The following is an 18596-nucleotide window of genomic DNA, read 5'->3' on the forward strand; positions in this document are numbered from 1 at the left end:
AACTTCTCCAGATAGCGAATCCAAGTTTGTCATTATCAACTGAAAACCCAATTTATCGCTTGCAGCAGGAAAACTAAACTCATTACGCCATAATGAACATCGACATAGATTCGCCGCCAACCCACTCAACATACTAGCAGAAAATACAGACCCTCAAGGTTTATATACGGTTTTGAACTTTTCGTTGGCCACATACCAAAATTTCTCTCGTCAGCACCCCCCATTAAATAACACCGAACAAGGTCCAAACCTCACCAACCGCGAGCTCTATGTTCCTGCCACTGACACGTCATAAGCTTTATTCGATGCTCCGTCTCTGCCACCGACGGCTTTACGAGCTTTAATTAAAGATACGTATGATTGATGGAGCCGCGAATTTTTTTCTGTGGTCTGCGGATGTGTTCCGGATGTTATCTTTGAAATGTAGGTGGCGTTGTAAGGGTAGGAGGCGGGGGTTTTGTTTCATTTAACAGTGAAATTGAGCTTGTTGATTAGCTTTGTGCATGGATTATTCATGAATGTGTGATGTTGAACGATGATGCGTCTCGTGTTGAACACATCAAACGACGACTTATGACAATTATGTCAAGTACAGCCAGGGCTGGCGTCAGTGAAGCCACCGTTTCAGTCACCTCTAACAGGCCAATTGAAAAGTCCCCGGTCTACCATAGTAAAGCACATTATTTGGCAAAATTCGATTTTATTATCAAACATAGTTGCCTTCAAGGGCGAAACAGCGATTATAGCGATCTTCCAACTTTTTGATACCATTTTTGTAGTTCGATTTGTCTTTCGCTTCAAAATAGGCCTCAGTTTCGGCGATTACTTCTTCATTGGCGCTGAAATTCTTTCAAGCGAGCATTCTTTTGAGGTCTGAGAACAGGAAAAAGTCACTGGGGGCCAGATCTAGCGAATACCGTAGATGCAGAAGCAATTCGAAGCCAATTAATGCAATTTTGCCATTATTTTCATTGATTTGTGACACGGTGCATTGTCTTGATTAAACAACACCTTTTTCTCTTCAAATGGGGCAGTTTTTAACGATTTCATTCTTTAAGCGATCCAATAACGCTATATAATAATCGCTGTTGATGGCCTGGCCCTTTTGGAGGTAATCAATGAATATTAAACTATGCATATCCCAGAATACTGATGCCATAAACTTGCCAGCTGACTGCTGTGTTTTTCCTCGCTTTGTATACGTTTCATCGTGTGCAGTCCACTTATCTAACTTACGATTGGACTCCGGAGTGGAATGATGGAGCTATGTTTCATTCATTGTTGCATATCGACTCAAATTTCAGTTTTATTGCACTTAAACAGCTGCAAACACTGCTCAGAATCATCAACACGTTGTTGCTTTTGATCGATTGTGAGCTCGCGCGGCACCCATTCTGCACACAGCTTTCTCATGTACAAATATTCGTGAATGATATAATGTACACGTTCACATGATATCTTCACAATGTCTGCTATTTCGATCAACTTCACTTTACGGTCATTCAAAATTATTTTGTGAACTTTTTTGATTTCCCTTTTTCCCCATTTTGGGAGTCCACTGCTTTCGTCGTTTTCGGTGCTCATTTCATCACGTTTAAACTTAGCATACCAATCAATGATGGTTGTTTTCCTGGTGCAGACCCCGGAAACTCTTCATCAAGCCAAGATTTTGCTTCAACTGTATTTTTTCCCTTCAAAAAGCAATATTTATCAGCTCATGAAATTCTTTTTTTTCCATCTTTTTTCAAATAACAAAAGTAGCTACACTCACATCGCAATATCTGACAAAATTATGGTCGGACTGCTGTCAAATTTTGAAACGTATCGTTTGAAGGTTAATACCAACTAAAAATGATATGGATTTATTACTAGCACCGCCATCTGTGCATCTGACCGGGGACTTTTCAATATGCCTAATATTTGAGGGTTGGCAATTCGGTCCAGTTTGCTGACGGTCTCTTCATATTTTATCATTGGTTCTTTAAAACAGCTTAAACTTTGGATGCCCTACCTCGAAAGCAAAACTAAATTTTCATACAAAAAAACTAGTGAAAAGTGAAAGAGCGGTGTTTTAGTATACGTACCACTCTTGAAGTTAACTTTGTTGATCATTACAGAGGAAACTGTTACATCGTTTCGTCGTGAATCAGTACAATTGATGTAAATCTTCAACATTTGGCTAGTTACCTACACACAAAAGGATTCAGGTGTCTCAAGATATATTTTCAAAGTACTTCTATACCCCTATTCTGTATCCAATTTCAAGGGACACTCATCCCTTTAGGCGAAGGTTGGAATGATGAAAGACTTGATATAAGGAATATATTTTGTCAACCTGAATTCGATACATCTTATGATGCTTCTTTCAAACACTATTATTTTTCAATCTTTGAGTTATCTCTAGACTATATAAATATGTTAAAGCACATTCAAAGTTCCTTTGAAGCTCACCCTGAAGAGATGGATGATGCCTCATTCCTTTCATCTCTAGGAAAGAAATATAAATAAACTTCTAACGAGACCCAGAATGCAGAATCGAAGGTCGAGTCGTTAGGATGGGAGAAGGAAATAATATCATCAAACTTTTATTAGAAGGTATTTCATATCCTCAGGTCTCTCCCAACCGCACAGAAGATTCCTTTGAATTCCTATCTTCTATGGCCCATAACTTATATCCCAAAGGACATAGAAATCGAACTTTGTGAAATAAAGGCTCGATATAATTTATACGATCGATCGGAAAACGATGAATAAATTCACGAGCCATGAATAAATTCATTAAGTGCCAGGAGGAAACCATAGATTTCCATTAATTCCAGTCTAATTGTTTGCTCTAAAAGGGAGAATATCTGAATTTTCATCCACTTCATCAGGAGCGCCAACCGTGTTCGAAGAATAAAAATTGTGAGGGAAGAGCTCTCATGGTAACAAAAAGGGCCGGCGCGAGAAATTTTGGCCCCAACAAAAACATCACCTGCCTCGATGATAATTCGCTATTTTTGATTGCTCAAGCGATTTTGCTAATCGTTTCTTTCTAAAGTCGTTTCAACTGGGTTTCCTTCTTTTTCATACATTTTTACTTACAATAAATTCCTTCGACTCCGATGAACAATGCGTGAGTAATACATCTGAATCTCACATTCACAATCGATCACATACGATCGATGAAAGATTACCTATCACACCACAAGATACAAAGGGCGGTAAGGCATGCAAAGCTTCGAAAACTAAATGGGATTAAAAACAAATATTCCGCTGAAAACATTTAGCATTTATCAGTAACTACTTTCGAATTCAGAATCGTAGGAATTTTCCATATGTTGAATGTGTAAACAACTTCCACGAAGAATTCGAAGTGTTGTTTTTCGTCATTGTGAATTACATTCCATCCCTCATTCAATTAGGGTAATAGGCAATGCTGCTTATATTGGTTGGGTTGTCATGTGTTATTTATTGAACAGGCGACTTAGTAAACATGATTTGGAGATTTTCATTGCAGGGAATGTTGATAAACGCAGCACAGCGGATCAACCCCATGTTGTTTTTAAGAATCGAGACTATATTTTTTGAGAAATATGAAAGGGCGTCCACAAACTGGGCTAAATTCCCGCCCATCGAAAAGAAGCGCCTGAAACAGTCGCTTCACTGTTTCACCCCTAATGACGGCCCTGGTAACAAATCAGGTTATTTGCGGTTCTTTCTTCGCCCATTGCGCTTTTATATCTCCAGATTTGGGTCTTTGGACAATTAACGAAGAAGAGGTTAATCAAGTTACAAGCCCTAGTTCGTTCCATTGTGATATCTTCCTGGAGTAGGAGCTACCGTCAGTTGAAACTAATTGTTTTCTGCGGATACCTTCGTTCTTTTCACGGTAGCTTTCATTAAAGTAGAAGCGAAATTAGACGCTTTGTTGAGCTACGTTAATTAATCCGTTAATTAAAAAATTATGAAACTCAATTTTAATATCTTACCTTTATGTTGTAGCTCAAATCGATAGAAGATCATTATACATTCATTTTTCCGTTTATAAAAGAAGATGGTAGGTCAATTTTTTTCAGGCTTCAACTCAAAATTCGCTTTTGAAATTGTGTTTGAATTTGAATAACGAATTATATACGAATTCAAAAATAATCATCATCAAACTATTCAATCTTAATTCAAAATTTTTGGCAAAACTCCTGTGAATTTGTTTGGATTAATTTTTTTGTATTCACTTTAAATTTTTCTCGAATCTGTTCGGTCATGAATCAACTCACATTTCACCCAATAAGTCCAATATATAAACTGTTCAATTTGACCATGCTTTTCATTAACGAGGATCGTTGTCTTGGTGAAATTTTTGTCTTTTACGTTTGAGGAAGTTGGTTCTTAATTTCTTCATTCAATCGATCCAACAACGTTTTTGAAACAACAACAAATGTAGCGTCACTTAGCCTCCAACATCTGGATACAGACTCAACTCTATGTTTGAAAATTTTGACATCTTCTGAAGCTTGGTACAAACGAAAAAAAGGAGTATGGCATTGACAGTGTCATCTGTGTGCCAGGGCCCGGGATTTATTGAGTAACATGGTATATTTTCGATTCGAAAAATTGAATATACCCAAATATTCAGTGGTATATAGAAAAAATTCATATCGCCGAAACTATTGGAGCTTGATAGGACTATGTTATACGGAGCATTGTTATTAATACAAACATGGTAATACAGGTTTAATCTTTCACGATTTCATTGAGTCAAGTTATGTTGATATGCATTTTTTGAAATTTGATTTCCTAATTTTTTTTCCTTCATATTGGATCATATTGTAGAGCTATGTGGCGCAAGAGGATCTATCAAATGATTTTGTAGCAAAATTCATGTGAATAGCTCTTATTGTTTCCTGAAAAAAGCTCTGGACCTCAGACTGTGAATATACGAACTTTTTCATTGGAATATTGGCTTTTCTACATTATTATTATTATTCACTGCATAAGTATGTCGTTGTGGCTCTGTTAGTCTTCTGGGAAATGCGACCAATTTGATATTTTGTTCTTAACCCTACCTATTCATACAAACCCAGGGAGGCCGACATCCTTAGGAGCTATTACTGCTTGAGTATTCAGAACTGACTTTCCTATGTGAGTAGTCCTTAGGCTGTTTCGGCTGTTTCTACTTCCTTTTCACAGAGCCTGCAGTTCTCATCTGCTGACTTACCCATGCAGTACAAAAAGTATTTGCACTGACAGTGTCCTGTCAGCAGTCCCACCATTACCTGAAGCTCAGCTCGTGGTAGCTTTAGAAGCTTCCTGATATTGGTCGGTGAAAACACCACAAATGTTTTTTCCAGAGCAAGGCCCGGAGTGTTTCTCCAGATGGTTTTCTATTGTCCCCCTTCCATTGTTGGACAGTGCCTTATATTAGGCTTTTCTGAGCCCACAGAAGAGCTTAGGATCAACAGGTGCTAACCTTGATGCCGTTTTCGCAAATTCATCGGATTTTTCATTTCCTTCAATACCACAATTCCTCGGGGTGTCAGTAGAAACCCCTGCCTTTATAGGGCTTTTGTAAATTCTAAAATGTTAACTGAGAAAGTTTAAGAGAAAGAGAAAGTTTTCAATCCTCAAACAAAGGTTCAAACTTGAAAGTAATCAATTCAAAAATAGACCTTTCTCTCATTCTATCAGAGACATTTCAATTGGCTAACCACTTTGGTTTTTTTTTCTGGATGAATGAGGTAAACTAGTTCCCTTATTGTTATTGAGTGAATAATCTTCATTATAAAAAAGCTTAAATTTTAAGTTGTAAGTTTCGATTCATTTAGTGTGAAAATAATACTTACTAAGATCTTCACAATAATTCTGCATATTAACAACGTTTTTTTTTTCTTGCAGGATACCTTGGGAACTCTCGAGTTGTTCTTAACCATTTTGATGCATCCACACAAGTAAGTAGATATTATAAGAATTCCCTCGTAATGTTGACCGAATTAAATGAAATATTTGCTAACATGTAGATTATCTACACATGACTTACTGTGGAATGTCCTCATGTAGAAATAATATCATGCAGGATAATGAATATGCGCTCGAGCGTTCATTGCAGGTGTCTGAGTACGAAACCGCTGGGAATTTTGCATGCATATTCATTTTAACATCAGCTCGTTTCTTTACTTCCTACATCTCAATTTCATGAAATTTCTCCATTCCTAAAAATGTCAGATATGTTATTGTGATTCTCCTTGGACTCCTCTCCTTCTCCTTCTACTTTATATTAAACATTTCCAAGTTTTCACAATCGTTGTTCGTTTTGAAATCGGCCTAAAGCATGGTAACATTTGATTTTTCATCGAGAAAGGAATACTTAGAAATTTTATTGAAATATGAGGGATATCTATCAAAATAAGGGGGATGTTCAAATAGACCACAATTTCTTTCGATACAGGCTGCAGTTACTGAAAAAAACTAGTCAATTCTCCAAAAAACAAAATAGTTTTGATCCATGTTTGCAGGAAATTCTTGTTCTCATTTTCTTTCTTGAACTATCCGTGGCACACCTTATAAATTTATAATAAATTGAACAAGTTGGCTTCAAGAGAAAATCTCCAAACCTCAACAAAAAAAATCCTCCTATCCTATTTTCAGATTCAAATACTCGAAAAGAGAACTGAAAATCTAAAAGAGGGTTAAAACTTTTCCTTCAGACGATTCCAGAGGTTCAATAGTCGGGAATTATGAACCAACAGGAGAAACTTGCAATTCGTTTCGAACGAAATTTTCAAGTACTTCTGAAAGTATGAAAATCTGACTTGATACTCGAAGAAGAGGAAAGAACTCCCTCCCTCACAGAATACTGCACAATATAAATTTTGTTCTGAACTCTGCGTCTCCAATTATAAGGACACTATGACCTGGAACGAGCAGACAGGTCTCCCCAATAGTTTTGAGGGAGGGGGATTACTCTGCTGACAATTCGATTCCTCCATTTTGCTTGCGCTTTTAATTGTCATTAAATTCGACAATTGAGCGGGTTTGAATGGGAGAGATGGTGGAAGACCTTAAGCGGATTGATGCGAGCCAAAATGGAGATCTTTCTGATCCATTCGGAAACCGGGTTTGAATTCGAGAATTCGATGTACCTCTACTTGTAATACCGTTTTACCCGGAATTAAATTGATTTTATGAAGGGAAATAGTGGATTGTTGAATAAGGTATACAGGGTGATTCATTAAGAATGTCTTACCTCGGAATTGTAGATTCTAGATCTCATAATATTATTATATTCGCAAGATATTGGTCGCCAACATCGAAACACTAGTAGAGATTACATTGTTTCATTTCATCTATAATGAATTTTTATCAAAGATCGAATCCATTAAACACTAGGTTGTGTTTAGTAAATCATAGCTGTTTTTTCGCCTGAACTGAAATAAAATAATAAAAAATATTGAAGAACCTTTAATTCAATAAAAAGAATACCCCTATTTCTCACGTACCAGTCAAGTGGTCATCGAATTATCGGCTTCTAGAAATGGCAATTTAAATTTAATATTAAAATTTTGATATCATTGGGCCGAAACCTATATTATCGGATATATTTTTGATATATCCTTTTTTGTTCAGAAATACAATTACACAAAATGAATTGAATAACTAAATTATTATAATATAAATCTAGATGTACGTTACAATACAATTTTTCTTCATTAGTGCCTTAAAGCTCAGAAAACTTACTGAATATTCAAACTCACAACTTGTATATTCATTTCAATAACTAGCATTGGAGAACACCGTAGGCTTACAAATGGAAATTATATTTGGTAAAATGTACTGGGATAGCAATTTCAATTTCAAAAGGAAACATAAATCTTCTTTCTCACTCTTATGTGAAATGGATATGCAAATCAACATTTATGATTAAAATAACAATTTTCGAGAATTTGATTTTATCTTCCAGTTGATGTTGGTTCTAATCAATATAGGTATGATAACTTTAAATTATAATGATTGAATGAATTCCCTCGATGAAGGTTTTTCAATATGATTACCAAAATTAGGACATCATTGTATCAAAACTCTCATTATCGTATATGTATATTTCTTCGATACATACTTTTTTTTGTCTATAGGTAAATACAATTCCAACGTACAAAATATCAGAACTCCATAATCCATATAAAACTAAAAATCCAAAACCTATTTCAATTAATTTCTGCCTTTTTTCGTCATGATGAAATTTAATTTCCATGCTCATACTGTTTAAATACTCATTCTTATTAACTCTAATGAAAAATATTTCTCTTCAATAGCATACCCTCATTTGAATATTTATAATTTTCTTGATTTATCGAGATGACTTGAAGAACTCTCCTTGAATTAAATTTGTTGACTCAAATAGTATTGGCAGGTATAACAAAGGATACTTAACAAATGGATTCCTTTGGCTCTTTCCAACGGCTTCGTCTTACACACGAAAACAGTATTCTTCTGGAGAATTCCTAGCACTTTCTTGGTTTCCAACGCTTGGGAACAGAGAAGTCACTAGTTTTTTTTGTTCAAATAAACTCGACTTCCACTAGAAAATTGGTCTTGTATACTCTGGCACTTTCTTGGTTTCCAATTACGTCTTCTTCAAAACAGGAACAGAAAGGCCACCAGTCTTCTTATACAAATAAACTTTACTTCAACTTGAAAGATGGACTTGATTCCTCTTGCATTTTTTTGGTTTCCAATGATGTCTTCTTTAAAACAGGAACAGAAAGGTCACCAGTCTTTCGAAGTAACAAATTCACACTTACCAGAATGCGGTACACGTAGGATCATGTAAATATCCGGCTCGAAAGAGCATGGAAATATTTTCGATATAATGGACTGTATAAAATTTTAAGTCGTGCACTGGTTGAACGGTTTATTTGAACACTTTCACAAACATTACGCCGAGTAGGTTATGTTGTTTTACAACTGACACATGAACAGAACAGATTGAATTAAACGAGAGAGGAGTTAACGAGAAAGCATTTAGCATTTAGCATTTCTCATGCGTCCAGAACATAGACTTCAACTATATAATGTTACGTATAGAATTCATGAATATATACAATGAAGAAAACTTATCTAAAATTTAAGCAATACATACAAATTATGATATTAACATTAGAAGAAATCATCAGAGGAAGAAATATAATAGAGAATATAAACTAGAAATTAAATAAATATGGAATTGAATCCGTGGCTGTGGAGGCCATTTAGCTGATATCGTATTCCATCGTTAATGGCATATCTTCCTCTTTACAATGGAATAAATATGCATTGATTTCTCACAAAATATACCTCTTTTTTCAATATCAAAATAAAACTAATAATAAAACCTATCGGAGAACCCTATATATGCTAAATCTCCCTTTGTACAAAATCAAAAGAAATTCTTATTCTTCCTATTGAAATGCATCTCCATTGGCAATGAATAGATATTATTCATTCCAGGAACATTTTCCATTTCACAAAAAATAAAATGGTTTTACATCTTTTATACCCAGAAAAACATCAATGCAAGCTTTCATTTTTCTACCAATGCTGGCAAAATTCGAGCTCGAACATTTTTTCGCATTGTAGAGGGATTAGGTTTCTTTGAACTCAGCCTGAGCTATATTCGAATTATTATTTCCAGATAAACAAGGAAAAATATGGTTGTTAGAGAAACAAGAATTCGCTATACGACCTAAGAACCGACTTTCAATCCTATTGTGTAACCTCGTTCCCCGAACATCATGTCTATATTTATAGGAAAATCTCGCGAACGACTTATTGATGATGAAAGCATGCAAATTTAATTATTTTCTTTGTTTCAGAGAATTACCACAAACTTCACATCGAGAAGATCATTTCTGAACAAAAATTATAGTTTCATTTGATCTTGAGTTCAAAGTCTTTTTATCATTTGCGAGTTTCCTAAAAGGTCTCATTCAAGAAGTTGAACACACCCATCAGAGTTCACCACAAGATGGCACTGATATCACAGCTAACCAAGCCATATTTGTCAGATAAATGAAAAAGCTCGATATATCCTCAGATTTCATCAACTTTCCTCAATTTCCAACAATCCCATCTCTTGACGAAACTACTCCTATCTATAAAATTAGCCCGATATGAAAGAACTTCTTCTAACAAGATTCTTCGTGAAATACTGTAACTTGGTAAATTAATAGAGTTATCCCATTGGACCCGCCAAAGTGTTGAGTGGAGATCGAATTAGGGAATTCTCTTGAGTTCTTTCGCAAAAAAAAATCTCTTGATTCATCAGGAATTAGAACGAACTACGAAGTCGATGCAAATGGGAGTTTCTGAGATAATTCTCATTGATATTGTAATTGTTGGGAACATCTGGCAGGCGGGTCTGGGGATTTTCTTGTTTTTCCAATGCTGCGGGAACAATTGGAATGGAAATTTGAGGTTCCCACATCTCTCGAAATATGAATGTCGGGGGATTTGAAATCTATGTATTTGAAAACGAATGCATGTGTGTTCGTATTGCTACACCATTCCTATGATTCAGTTTGAGGTGTTGACTACATTTCTGGTAAGGTTCTTGGCATAACAGAGGGGTTTTATTTGAGAGCTTGAGAAATTTGAATAACAATACAAGACAGAAACACATTTTGTTGGAATACATTTTTCATTGTTACGATCTGGTAGATTTTTTTTTTCACATGTCAAAATCTGACCTTTAGGTGGTTTATACTAATAGCAATGCATTTTTCTAGTCAATCATTCGGGATTAGACTGATGATACTACTTCGTCATCGATCAGACTAAGATGCAAAGAAAACCTGGGGTGTCTACTTTATAACCTGTAAAACTTTCAGAAAAAACGGGAGATTTTTCAGATTTATACCTTCTTGATTTCGAGTGATCGCGCTTACATTGTTATATTTGACATTTCTCTCGATTCTCGGCTCTAGTGACCTTTGAGTATACACTGTGTCCGTAAAGTATGGAATAAATTCATTTTTAGCTAAACAGACCATTTGTGAAATGATCCTGAAATACGTCGATTTTTGATTTTAATTTACCGTATTTTAAAATAATAATCTAATATACAGGGTGAATTACTTTCGAGTAATGACGTCACCGTATTTTTTTTTAAATGGAACACCCTCATTTTGTCTCAATTTTCCGATTACTCTAGCTGAGCTGATTCCAAAAATGTATAACATGTGGACAAAATACAATAGTTTTGTATGTGTTCATAAAGTAACGCGTAACATTCTTTATTACTTAAATTAACAATATTATCAAAAATACTTATTGTATAGCGGCAATAAATAAATAATGACATTTCACAACAACTAGACGACTATGTTTTTTTCAAATTGATAAGAAATAATGTCTTTCATATTCTGTCTGCTAAACCAAATGTACCAAACATGTTTGGAAACAGCTCATTTTTATTAATCTAAAAATGTTACAAAACTACAGGGTGTTACATTCAAACCAATTGCCACTAGACAATAAGTATTTTCGATGATATTGTTAATTGAACTAATTAGGAATGTTACGCGTTACTTTGTGAGCACACACAAAACTATTGTATTTTGTCCACCCTGTACTCAGTGTAGAACAATAATATTTTATATTCTGAGCTTGTAACTTTTTTCTATACTCTGTCATTATATTTCATTCATTTAATTAAAATTTCGAAAGGAACTGATTTGTATTTTATTGTGAAAGTTTGTAAAGTCTAAAAATAGTATTTCATTTTTAAAGGGCGCCAGCCAGATAGCGGGAATTCGAAAATTCCCGAAGAGCGCCACCTTACAGAACTCTGGTAAAGCAGAACACCAAAGCAACAGGTGGATTTCTCAAAAAGTCTGAAAAAAAACCGAATCAGTACACACACCAGGGATCCTATGCAACTTAGATAATACTAAGATGTTTAAAAACATGGTGTATCGACTGATTAGATTTTGTTTCGCCAATTCTGAGAATATTAGTTAAGTTTCGTTGAGTCAACTGTAGGTAGCGCTATTAACAAGTTATGACAGATTTTTGTTATTTATTATTTATGAGTTTTATGACATTTTGTACCTATGTATCTTGCATTATAGTTATGACCTGTGTAAGCAATTCTTGAAATTGTAAGAACACCTTAACTCCAATGAACTCAATATTTCCAATACATATTTGAATTCATTCTAGTGAACGTTTTGCGTTTTGTTTCACGACTTTACACGATCATACTCGGTTACACATCGCTTCTGATTAGCAAGGATTGAGTTTTTATTATTGTATCCTGTCAAAATCAAAGGAAAAAAGATCGAAATGACAAGTATGACATTGCGGCGCCGCCACGAAATAAAACTAATATTTTCAATTTGGTCGAATGTCATTCCATTCAAAAATTAAACCATGTTTTAGACATCTTAGATATTACCTTGTTTACATTGAAACGTCAAAATTTCACTTTGAATTCGTCATTTTTCATAGCTCAAAGCGATAGTCGTACATGTTACAAGATCATAAGAAAATTTCTTGAAAATTTAATTGAATAAATCATGAATTAGAGCATTAGCAGTTCTGATACTTTTTGCATTTCACAAGGTCGTTCTAAAATTAATGAGGAACAATGATCTTGACACAGTGTAAACTACAAGTTTTCTTAGTTTAAGATTAGGTTAGTTTTGTACCTAATTCAAAGAAAACCACGTTTCCCGCTTCCCCTCTGTCGAGTACTGGAAACATGGAGCGAATAACAAATAGCAAATCGAAAACATTAGTGAATTTACTCTCGAGTCTCAGAATGAAATAGGTTCTGAAACAACTAACTGAGAATTTAGCGCACGTTTAGAATTTTCAACTTAAGTTTTGCCATAATCCGGTTCTTGTTCAACTGGAATTTATAGTTCGAAGAGTAGATCAATTTGAAAGTTCTACAGAACAATGAGAGCACAAATTCGAAAGTTCGTTGAATTCTTGTTAGTTTCTGATTTCTTGCGTGAAATATCCGTTGAACGGATTATGGCTTCAAATTTGCACGATACCCACGCTAAAATGCATTAATGAAATCTTATCTAGAATTTTATAGTTAAACTCGGTTGGATCTATTGTGACTGAAATGTTAGGTTGCTGATTTTGGATATTCTGATCTAATTTTCTATGGCTCTGACTACCCTATGGACTAGAAATTTTGCACTAGGATTGAAATAGATATCCTATTTTTCTGCGTACGATGAAAGATTACCTATCACACCACAGGGTACAAAGAGCAGTAAGGCATGCAAAGCTTCGAAAACTAAATGGGATTAAAAACATATGTTTCGCTGAAAACATTTAGCATTTATCAGTAACTAGTTTCGAATGCAGAATCATAGGAATTTTCCATATGTTGAATGTGTTAACAACTTCCTCTCAATTCGAAGTGTTGTTTTTCGTCTTTGTGAAATACATATAAAGGCATATGACAGCGTCGATCACGAGATCCTGCTGGAAATATTGGAGCAATACGGAGTGAGAGGACAGCTACTGAAATGGTTCAGATCATATCTGACACAGCGTGAACAAAAAGTGTTGATAACACAAAGAGGTGGAGAAATAATATCAAACAAGCTTACAATCAAGCAGGGAAGTATATTAGGATGTTTACTATTTTTATTATACATAAATGACTTGACAGGGATTACAATAGAAGAATTGATGATATTATTTGCTGATGATATTATACAAATGTATTGATCTTGGATGCAAATTTTCAGAATCTATCAATCAAGACAACGAACGTTTATATGAAAATAGAAGAATGGCTAAAAGATTGCAAGCTCACACAAAACACTGCCGAAACAAGTGTCATGTGCTTTAGAACAAAACAGTCTACGCAAATTATACCTGAAGAATTAAAACTTGCTGAAACAACTTTCAAACTCCAGGAAACTGCGAAATTTCTTGGGATAACTTTGGATGAACACCTCACTTGGGGAGAACACATAGAAAAAACCAACAACAGCTTGAACTCAGTATGCTACACAATCAGGATATTATCCAAATACTTAAGCATGGAACTACTGAAAATTGTTTATTTTGCAAACTTCGAATCCAAAATGAGGTATTGTCTAATCTTTTATGGAGCAAATAGAAACATGAAAAGCATCTTCATTACTCCGAAAAAAGTATCTACTAGAATCATCCTCGGGAGTCCTGTAGAGGTCTATTCAAATAAAATAAAATTCTTACATCATATGCTGTATACATTCAAGAACGCTCAAATTTTGTCGTTCGGAATAAGCAACTGTTTGAAAATGAATTGAGCCAAAGTAAATATAAATCAATAGATCACCTGTACATATATCCCAAACATCACCTCACAATAACAGAGAAAAATTGCCATTACTCTTGTCTGAAGATTTTCAATAAACTTCCAAATTATATCAGAAGAGAATCTGAATTGAAAAATTTCAAGAAATCTTTGTATAAATTATTGATCATATTGGAACCCTATGATAGGGAATAATTTAATAATTTGTGATTATTTGTTATTTGACACTATTATTTTTCTACTATTTGTAGTATTTAGAAATGAAGACTTGTTCTATTCTATACATTCCATCACTCATTTAATTAGGGTAATAGGCAAAGCTGATTGTATTGGCCGAGTTGCCATGTGTTATTTATTAAACAGGCGGCTTAATTAAGATGGTTTGGAGATTTTTTTCGCAATGAATGTTGAAAAACGCATTGAAGCGGACCAACCTTATGTTGGTTTTGAGAATCAAGACTATATTTTTTCAGAAATGTGAAAGGGCGGCCACAAACTGGGCTAAATTGCCGCCCTTCGAAAAGAGGCGTCTGAAACAGTCGCTTCACTGTTTCACCCCTAACGCAGTTCATGTCTCTCTGCTAATGCTGCACTATTCAATATCGTGAAATTCTGCGCGAAACTTAAAATTTTAGAGCTAATTGCAAGTTTTTAACTCGAACGAACATGAAAACAAAATTTCAAATATATAAACAGAACCCCTAGTCGGATTTCGCCCATTGAAAAACACAAGCCTCAAAATCTAGAATTACCTTGAAAATGTCAAGTTTCAAGGTCATCTTTGAGGACGGATTTGTTATCAGTGAGTCGACCCTTCTCGATTAAGATTATTCCCTGCTCAAAATTCGAAAATCACAGACATTATGCTGAAATGATGGTGTGATCTGAAGAAAAAATATCCTTCAGGAACTTTCAACATTAATCTTCAATGTTCAAAGAAAAAATTCCCGATTCATGAAATTGTTCGTATATCGTAGAATCCGACGGCTGAAGGGCATCACACACGACATTTCTTCATTCAAATGATGTACATTCTCAGAAAACAGAATCCTTAATACTCGAGATTTCCTAAAGTGGTGTTCTCAATTTCATTTTAATATTTCAAGATACGAATCAATCTAAAACAGCAAGAACACCTGAAAAAAGTTGGAGTTTCTTCCATTGAAAATCCCAATTGGGATTCAACCAAATAGTAGAGCTTGCACTGAAGTTACTGAATTGATAATAAAATATGATAAGCAACATTGAAAAAACTGGAATATGATCAAAATCCCAGTAGATATTTGAGACAAATATTTTCGAAACTAAATACTCAAATCGTGAAGATCGGATTATCCACGTGGCATATATCTATCGATCGCTGATAAAGCACATCACAAGATAAACGAATTTGTCCAGGTCCATGCTATTTTCGAGGTTAACTCGACAGAAGATGGATGAATCCTGCGAAATTAGTTATCTGTCGGTTCCGAAGATTTATAGTGGGATTTTGAAACCGATAATTTTTTTGTTGCACATCACTTACGAGAGAAAAAATGTAGCTTTAATTGAAAAGGGATTCTGGATGATTGTTATGTATGTTTAAGGGGAGATAAATGATCAGGTGGACAAAAAGTCCGGGAACATAAGCTTCATTTTTGGGACAGCGATAGATCATCTCTTCCAGTAAGTTGAATTCCTGCTCTTTCAGAAATAATCACTTTTCCAGATGGCTTCGAGGTTACTGACGGGGTTTTATGATTTCTACATTTGTTTTAAGGTTTTTTTCCGCTGGCGTAAGTGGAAAATTCATGATTCGTTAAAATTCTAAAATTTCTCTCATATATAATAGTATATTTTTCCATAAGGAGGAGAAGTGTCATTTTTCATGCAAAGCCTGTGTTTGAATTGAAGGCGAGCTATGAAAAGTTTCTTCTCCTCCGAAAAGAACATGTTATTTTTTTCAAACGTTTCATAATCCATAAAAATTTGGCGATCCAACTCTAAATAAGATTTTTCTACATTCATGCAAAAAGCAAAACTTTATTGAACTATATTTAGTGGAGAAAGAAGTTCTTTATTGCACTAGTGCAATAAAGTTTTTATTGCACTCATCTGTCATTCTACTTCAACGTGCTGTCATCATGACAAAAATAAACGTTCAAACCCACTACATATTTATCAGATATGCTGTGAGATTGGCAATACGTTTCAAACAGTTCATTCACTTTCAACATTGAGGGTAAAAATAAAGTTTGAGTTAAATTGTTCGTAACGTATTTGTTCCTGTTTCAATGCAAATCGATATTAATAATAAAGTATTCAAGTTGCGCTTTTCATTTTCCTACACCTAGTGCCGCACCTCAATAAATCATTTTTTGCTTTTTTCATGAAATGTTGTATGCATCTCGTGCAAAAATTGTTTATTGCACTTGTTGCATAAATAACTATTTTATTAATGATCGATGGAAAATTTGGCTTGTTAAGGTTGTCATGCTAAGTTAATTTTGCCAGACATGAAGTAAAATAGTCGATAGTTATCATTGCTAGGCAACACTTTACCCTTCGGCTGAGATTCATTGTTAGGCAATACTTTTCCTCCAGCTGAAATTCATGAGTTTTCATACTCCTATCCCTATACACCTAGAGAATCGATCAACCGAATTAGAAAACAGTAGTGAATTCCATTTATAGGATACTTTATTATCTAGTTTACAATTCGAAATAAAAATAGGTTATACCTCGTTTTCTAACCAATAAAATCTGATATCGTCTAGAGCTATTTATGACCCAGTCATCTGAATCGGATGTAACTGTGCAGAAAACTACTAACGTAGTGTGAGTATTCCACTTTTATCTTGAATAATTCAGACGATAAAGTGTTCAACCAAATCTTATTCTGGCAACGAAACGTCTTCAATAAATTCTATCGAGAAAATGTTGTCAAATCCGAACTGAAAATGGACGAATTTTAAAACCCCTTCAATCAATAACAGACATGTAGAAAACAGCGTATGCTGTGATCCAAAGTAATTTTTCAGTAGTGCGTAAAAAGAGACACTAGAAGTTAACGCTAAACGCTAATACGATCATTGTTACCATTGATTAACTTGTAGTAGGCAGCAGTGTTTCAAATATCTGGATATCGATATACAGGGCTCCCCAAATATTCAAAATTGATATGAATTTATAGCCATCGTTTTGACTGTTTAAATGTATCCATTGTTACTTTTTTAATACTAACTTGATTTTGAGAATACGAGTTGAAACAAGTTTATATTATTCCTTTATCTCTTTCATTAAGATGACTTCAAGTATTTCGACACAAGATTATTTGTTCTTATTTGTCAGCAATTCATAATTTAATACTAAGCCCATGTCATACTGTGCCCATAAAATCATAAGCACATCATGCATAATTATCAGAATCACGAGCATGAGTCTCTATGATCGAACCCAATCTTCAGGTCAGGTACCAAGATACCGTCGCTCTAATTCACACTTTCGATAATGCCCTCACTGATATTACTTCGAGTTAGATCCTGTATAGTAAGTTAATTCAACTGTGTTTGTTATAATAAACTCTGCATCCTGGGTGATAGCATTATTTCTTACATAACAAACTTCAGATAATTTAACATGTATATGTTTTGTGAACATTCGTTTTAATATACTCAAATACGATATGAGTAATCCTGAGGTATTTTTCAGTATGAATATATCTATGTAGAAGATAATTTCAAACAAGAAAGAAGGCACATGATTATATTAAATTAACGTGGAATGAAATTGACGCAGGACATAAGGACATAAGATACAGAATATAATTTTGCTGAATAAAACAATTCTACATATTGAAAATAAAAAGCTCAGTTCATTTAAAACATCAGTTATCGATAGGTAATATGAGAATTTCCTCAAATGAACAAGCAATACACAGATCTCCTCTTTTCAACATTGAAACTCTTCTCCTTTTCCCTTCATCAGTGTATCATAATAATAATAATATCATAATTTATAGAGTTAGTTATAGAGTTGAATATATAGGACAATTTATTTATACATTGGAACATCAGTATCAATTAATACTCTTCTGAGCTGTCATGCAACAAAACAGTTGTCTTGAGATAAAAAATTGCAGACATACGATGATATGGTTTAATTCATAATCTCAACTCAAAATTAATTCTCGTCAACTCGTCCAAAATAATCGAATATAAATTTCATTTCAACTCCAAAAGCTCTATATCAATTTTTTTGTCAACTCAATCCTGGAAATATCTTGTTCAATCATTATAGAAGTATTTTGCATATACATATAAGGTGGAAACCA

General features: G+C 34.3%; 1 protein-coding gene across 1 annotated transcript in view; it reads left to right on the top strand.

The window, feature by feature from the left end:
- LOC123683139 overlaps positions 1–18596 on the top strand; it is a 95490-nt gene that overhangs the window by 51710 nt on the left and 25184 nt on the right. Inside the window, exon 3 of the mRNA XM_045622037.1 lies at positions 5875–5927. Coding sequence (XP_045477993.1) covers positions 5875–5927 — 53 coding nt within the window. The remainder of the gene's footprint in view (positions 1–5874; positions 5928–18596) is intronic.

Source organism: Harmonia axyridis, chromosome 6, assembly GCF_914767665.1.
Source record: "Harmonia axyridis chromosome 6, icHarAxyr1.1, whole genome shotgun sequence".
Taxonomy (NCBI): Eukaryota; Metazoa; Arthropoda; class Insecta; order Coleoptera; family Coccinellidae; genus Harmonia; species Harmonia axyridis.